The sequence below is a fragment of the Montipora capricornis genome, chromosome 2 (assembly GCF_036669925.1).
Source record: "Montipora capricornis isolate CH-2021 chromosome 2, ASM3666992v2, whole genome shotgun sequence".
Taxonomy (NCBI): Eukaryota; Metazoa; Cnidaria; class Anthozoa; order Scleractinia; family Acroporidae; genus Montipora; species Montipora capricornis.
In genome coordinates, this window is record NC_090884.1 from 7,213,087 (window position 1) to 7,220,586 (window position 7,500).

The following is a 7,500-nucleotide window of genomic DNA, read 5'->3' on the forward strand; positions in this document are numbered from 1 at the left end:
TCAGGGTGAACTATTTACACAATCGTGAGGTTGAGCGGCCATGTAATTGAAAATCGCAACATCTATGAGATACAAAAACAGACTTGCGAATTATCGCAAATCACAATGCTGACAAGCACAAAAGCGAACGAAATGGTTACTAAAAATGAAGTTTGTTACTATATGGATGGTTTTAGGTTAGAGTAAAGGGATATATTGTCACGCAAATGATGTAATTTCATGACACTCAAAATTCGCAAAAAGCGTGAGATTCATGTAAACAATCTTTGCACTAGTAAGTCATAGCAATAAATTGGATTAACCAGGACGTTAAAGAAATATTGTCGGCTTCCCAAATAAACTTCATTTTACACTACAATACAAATTCATTTGTCAGAGAGAATAAAAATCCCAGTCTCCTCGCGTATCACGTTTCAACACACGTTTGCAAATTTGTTAACTCATTTTCACCGCGTCCCCATTCCCGCGAAACTTTTCCCCTTTTAAATACTGACAAAACTATTATTTTTCGTCAAGCGTTGCATCATTTATCTTCAAGTTACCGCTAAAAATAAAGGTTCGTAACGATCTATCCGTAGATTTTTTCATAATTTAATATTCTCTGTCAAACGTTACACAACAATCAAAACACAAAAATTGCAACGGACGCAACAAATTTAGTCGCATTTACCTCTTCGTCGAATTCTCATGCTTAACACAGGAATTTTTAGTTATTGTGAAAAATCTTTCTCTATTCGTTAGCAATCATCCTTTCAAATTTCAGATAAATCGACCGCTCCGCGAATAGTTTACGACTTTTTTTTCAATGGGAGGTCAAAAGGCTAAGTGGATGTTATGCTTAATCGGGCAAGTTCGAGTGATCAAGTTGCGCGTATGACCCGTTCTAAATATTTTTTCACAAAATGTTCCCGAATCGTCAATTATCACCAGAAGACAGAAACATTATAAAAGCTTATTCTACGCAAAAAGTAGGTTCTGGCGGTAATTTTGAGAGTGGAAATCTAGTTTACGAAAGACGGTAAATACAAAGTCAGGAGGCCGCATGGCATATTTAATTAAGTTAACACATCAGAAAGACGCAAACCTCCTTTTGACAGGAAAACGTATTACTGTTGCCATAAAAACTATCCAGTTAAGCTTGCATATTACACAACATGATGAATTCATTAAGGCCACCTTTTCCAGCGAAAATTTTTTGAAAAGAAAAACATAAATTATTTTGATCTATGTAGTTTCTGCAAAGGTCAGCCTGAATCACTAAACCATTTGCTCTTCCACTGCCCTTATTCTAAGCAGTTCTGGAACGATTTTGAAACTTACTGGTGCATTATTTCGAGTAAAAGGATCCCCCTTTCCCTGCAAAATGTGCTTGTTGGAATTATCACTGAAACTACTGACCCTTTACATATATTGCTGAACTATTTTATAATAATTGGAAAGCTTTTCTTCTGGAATTGCAGAAATAACCAAATTCTTCCCAACATTTAAGGATTTCGAGCCAAATTTGTAGCAAAATATGAAACTGAAAAAATAATCAATAACAAAGACTTCTCAAGGAAAAATGGATAGTCGATCTCCTTATCTTTTATCTTTCTTGCAGTTCTTAGTCTTGTGAACATTAATAAATATGAAATATATTTTCTTATATACCCTTTCACAAATAAAAGTGTATTAATTTAAATTTGATCCGCGAGTATCAAATTCGCGTTGCGTTTCGAACAATGTACTTAAATGAATACAATAACTATTTGTGGTTGTCATGGCAACTGCTGAATGCTTTCAGCATAACTCAGCTGTTATGTTTGTTTAAAATTAAACATTACTCCCTCGTTACGTTTTAGTGAAAATGACACTTGAACAAGTTTGACTGACGCTTGACCCGTGGGGTATGGATCTCAACAAACCCATATTCACAACACTGTCCCAAAATTACAATGAAAAACTCGAAAGAGTAAAAGCGATACTGGGCTGTTGGAAGTTTCGTTGACTTAGCGTTTTAGGAAAAGTTGCTGGGCTGAAAAGTCTGGTAGCGTCCCTTCTAGTATATATTCTTTCTCCTCTAGAATCAAATTATAAGATTTTAAAAGAAATAAACTCACGGTTTTTTAAATTTTTTATGGAGTGATAAGGGAGATAAAATAAAAAGAAATTTCGTGATAAATGATTATTTAGAAGGAGGAATCAAAATGATGGACAACGTCTCCTTTAATAAATCCTTAAAAGCCACCTGGATCAAAAAATACTTTGATGTTAACAATAAGGGTAGTTGGAAAACATTCTTTGATCTGGAGTTTCGCCAATTTGGTGGAGACTTTATATTATATGGTAATTTTCATAAAAGGGAAATCTTAAGTATGCCTAGTGATATATCTTGTCCCTTTGTTAAAGAAATCTTAGAAATCTGGAGCGACCTATCTTTTAATGAAAAGATAACAAGTGAAGAGGTTTTTTCAAAGTTACCCTTATGGCATAATTCTTTGATACATATTGGAAATAAACCTGTTTTCTCTAAAGATTGGTACTTGAAAGGAATAACAAAGGTAAAACATTTATACGGTAATTCTGCTGACCTTCTTAGTTGGACTGACTTCAAAATAAATATAACTTAAAAGTCCAGCCCCTAACTTACTTTGGAATAGTCTCTGCTCTCAATCTCCTAAGTAAAAGTAAGGATCTGCCAAAACATGATTGTTCATCAAAGAAATTCCTAGAGAGTGCAACACCTAGTAGATGGCAAACTTATTTCATCAAAAAGTGAACAGCCTCACATTTGTCAGCATTAATGGTCCAATGAAATTAATCTGCCACCAGACGAAAAGATTGACTGGAGGGCAGTGTATCCACTAGCTTTTCAGTGCACAAAGAGTTCAAAACTGATAACCTTCAATTAAAAGTTTTTACATCGCCGTCTGGCGACTAATACGTTCTTAAAAAAGATAAAGGTTCTTGAAGATGATAAATGTACTTTCTGTCACTCCGAAGCAGAAAGCCTGTTTCACTTCTTTTGGGAATGTGAAATAACGCAGGATTTTTGGATTAGTGTTTTTTCGTGGCTTAGGTCCTGTCAAATAATTAACATCTTTCCTCAAGTACATACTGCTCTATGTCTGAGGCCACATAGATCACAAAACAACCTCCAAATAAATTTTTGCCTTTTGCTCGCCAAGCATTACATCTGGTTATGCAAACATAAAACGACCAGTCCAAAATTAAACGGTTTCCTCTGTTACTTTAAGCATATCCACACAATCGAAAAAAAATCAAGCGACCATCTTAAAGAAATGGGAACCATTTGTACCTTTTTTCTGACACCTTTTGTTTTATCCTCTATCTTGCGTTGCCAATTAAAATACTTATCCTAACCTCCAAATTTACGAAGATTTGCGGTTTGGGTGAACCTAGTTTTATCTTCCTTCCTCTCTCCTTACCATTAGCACCTCTGAGGTCCTAATACAATGTTCGCGAGTAGTCACAAACATCCTTAAGTAGTGTTAAGTGTTTTGTGTATTCTGTGTATTGTGTACTGTAAGTAGTAAAAATACTGTTTTGTAAGTATTTATGTTTAATATAAATAAATAAATTTAAAAAATAAGTAAATAAATAAAAAAGTTTGACTGACGTGAAAGGGACAAGTCTCCAGTACGCTGTGTCCGGTGCCAGGGTGGCTGCAGAAGATGAAACTCTTTGGAAATGGTTAGGTTGACAATCCAAACGTGTGCTAAAGGGATATTCAGAAAATTGTTTTCTTTTAATGACAACATAAATTGTTTATGTTACTTTTTTAAAATTAGGAAGTTGAAAAACTTCTTATCAGTGAGTTATATTTCAGTCGCAGACTGAATGCGAGCAATTTTCGTCGTCAGAGAAACAAGAACATGTTTTTTTAAAGTTGATATTGTTTTTCGATTGAACCCAGCATCCTATTTAATCTGACGTTTGTACAAAATGTCATTTAGAAAAGGAATTGTTCAATGAATATACCTCAGAATTTGAGGTTGTGAAGCAGATTCATGGCCATAAAACAGTTTTGAATGACGTCAGTTATCACATGATTAGAGGAAGAAAGCTACTCATAGAGGCTTGCTATCATACTTTTAAATAAACTTCACTTATTGCAGATTGCAAATAGCATACAAGAATCTCTGTAATAAACAATAAACAAGTTAAGAATCTTATGGCGTTTACGGCAAGTGCGTTTGCAGGCACCACAATCCGGGAAGGAAAATTGTTTCAACTGTGGAATGTTGACCGAATCAGGAAATTTTTGAAGTGTTTGCCCCAAAACTGCTCAAAGCCGCTGCAAAACGGCGATCATTTCCTGTGCGTTTGGTACAAATATCAAGAGATTTATCAAAAGAGAGAGACGAGTCAGAAAAAAATGTCCATGATCCTTCATCGTGAATCGTAAATTCTCGTTGCTCTGCCAAACGACAGAACTAAAAGTAGCTCCAACTAATCGACGTGCTATTATTAGTATTAGGGGATGCAGAAAGGCATTAAAAGTTGTAATCAGTTGTGGGAAGAAAAAAAATAAGAGAGACTTCAATCTTCATTCATTCATTCATTTATTCATTCACAGACTCACTCACTCACTCACTCTTTCATTCATTCTGACAAACCCATGGCCCTTTCAAACTATGAAATAGAAATGCATTTATAAGCTAAAATACAATACAGATAACAAAAGATAAATAGATCTAAGAGAACAAGGATTGAAAATAAGAAAGACGGCTCTTTTTTGAAAAAAAGGCAATTACTTTATATGTTTGAGTTCTTTGGAAATGGACGGTGTAGCCTCGACCTCTTTTCACGACAGCTTCCTTTGTTTCTTTAATGTGATGACAATCAAGTTTGGTTAATTTCACCGTGAAAATGCATCTCTTAAACGTCACGCTCCCGCAAACCTCCTCCGTCAAAGGATGACTTGCCTGGGGCCTTGAAAATTGCCTTTCAGTTGATAGCAACTTTTAGTTTGTCCTTTGCAGCAAAAACTCTCGGAATGGTGAATTCCCACATTTAATAAAACACTCTAGCTCAAAAACGACTGCGTGACTTACCAGGTCTGCCCTAGCGTTACAACCACTAGCGAGCGCGAGGTGGAGATGCACGCAAGAGAATGGAAAGGGGAAACGCGTATTCCCTCCCCCCTCCCTCCACCTCCCATAATCCTCATTTTAATACCTGGAATATTAGTGCGGACAGAGTTCAAAGCTGCGAACGCCTGCCGATGCACCATCAACTGACCAATTCGGTCGTTGTACTTGATACTTGGGTGAAAAGGCACTCACTAAACCTGGCTTGAATTGAACCTTTTCCACAGGTTGACGTCACTCCTTTATCACATGACTATATTGGAAAGCGGCTTAAGCATCTGATGAAGCTTGACGTCAGAGAACCTCGTCTGAGACGTGTTCGACATGGCCGAGTTCTTTCCAATCATCCTGTAAATGAAGAATTTGAAGAGCAGTTGTCAAAGCCTTTTTACTTCCGACAAGGGGAGCATGGAAGCATCACAGAGGTCCTTTTTCCCAAGGATTTTGAGTCACCAGAAATTGCAGCATTCAAGAAGGGTAAGCGTTACATGGGAAATCTTGAGTCGAAAGAGTTCACTTCTTCAAAGCAGGGATTTTCCGACACGTGAATTGCCTATTTTACTTCCTGTGAAATGTGGAAAAGTCTTTTTTTTTTTTTTGTTAGAAAACGTGATTGCGGCTATAGCCCCAAGCCAACAATTACCGATAACAGTTAAATGACCATAGTTTTGTTAATTTACCATGAACTTTAGTTTGAGTTTTTATCTTTTATAGTCTCCTCTTGCTGGCAAAATCTTACTTAAAGGACTCTGCACACCACATTGTTAAGGAGCCTGAGCACGCCGCGTTTTTTAACCGCGGACGGCCACTGAAAATGAGCCCGTGGTTTCCTTTTTAGCTTGTATTGACAATACCATTTTTATATTGTTACATGTAGGTATCTCTTCACTATTACAGATGATTAGTTTGAAGATCTGGTAGAGCCTACTACCCTGACATGCAAAATGATCATTTGCGGTTTCCGTCCGCGGCTCGAAAACGTTGAGTGCTTAAAGTGCTTCTCACCTTAACATACTTTTCCACTTTATTTATTCTCCGAAATCGTCCCAAATCCATCGTGTTGGTTTTAGAAGCTTTTGATTGAAATTTCACATTTTTATTGGCAGGAAAAGGGGTCATACTTTGATCCTTTACCGAGCAATACAATACAATACAATACAATTCAATACAATAATTTTTTAAAATTTCCTTAGAGGGGCTTTTCAGAGCTTAAGTATCTATCTAAAAATCTCTCTTAATAATTACAATGCAATTTAGAATATAGAATAGAAATTTACAATGAGTTAAGAATATTAATGTATCAAAGTTACTAGGCAAAACTTTACAAACGTAGGTTAAAATAACAAGTTAAAAATTAAAATCGACTCATTAGAAGACGATTTTTCATATTGCGCCTAAATATGTTCGTCGAGGGGCTCAATTTTATATCACTGGGCAAGTTGTTCCAAATGGTTAATAATAATAATAATATAATAATAATAATAATAATAATAATAATAATAATAATAATAATAATAATAATAATACTTAGTGGTAACCACAGGTTAAAAAAGTGTGGGCCTGAATGCACTTGAAGAGCTTTTAAGATGTTGGGAAAGGTCAGAGAAGATAGTAATACGAGCATGTGTATTTTGAAATTGGATGTTTTTAGATATTTTGCCTGAACTTGTCATAGCTGTTTTACATGTAGTTTAGATGTATTTGAGTGGCTGTTGAATAAGTGGCCAAATTTTTTGGTAGAACACAATAATATTTATTGAAAAGTACAAATATGAAGATAAGTTTTGCTGTAGTAAAGTTTTTAAGAACTGCATACATGAACGGGTTCTAATCTACTAGTAAGATTAGTGTTATTACTGGATTGCCAGTATGGCAAACCCAGTCGGAATCTGTCTTTAATTTTGTCGTTTTTTTTATTTTTCGTTTTCTTTTTTTTATTTTTTTCCGTGTCGGTAAAAGTCTTGCCTGTCACTCCCCTGCTTAGTGGTGTCTTTGTGCATAGAGCCTTCTGAACGTATTTTCTTAGGATCGAGAGTGTGGTGGGAAATGCGTAGATTTTTCTGGTAGACACAGTAGAACGATTAACTTAACCGGCAATGGCGTCGAAAGTCATTGACGTGAATGGCGTTTTAGTGGACCTTTAAACAAAATATACCCTCATGGAGCTCAAGAATGGATCGTCAATTGGATGAGCAAGACAGCGCTGAAAAATAGATATCTGGATTTTAAGCGACGAGTAATGGTCTTCGACAACAATTTAATTTTTCGCCTTTGGATATCAAGTGAGCTTTGCTTCTAATATTTTACTAACTTGATATTATATAAAACACGGAAATCAAATGACAATTTTTTTATGGATTTAACAAATTAACATTGAAGGATTCGAACGCCTACAAGAATGCATCAC

General features: G+C 35.6%; 1 protein-coding gene across 1 annotated transcript in view; it reads left to right on the forward strand.

Moving 5' to 3' along the window:
* LOC138033102 (uncharacterized) overlaps positions 1-7,500 on the forward strand; it is a 72,346-nt gene that overhangs the window by 8,678 nt on the left and 56,168 nt on the right. The window contains 1 exon segment of the mRNA XM_068880866.1: positions 5,321-5,570. Coding sequence (XP_068736967.1) covers positions 5,321-5,570 — 250 coding nt within the window.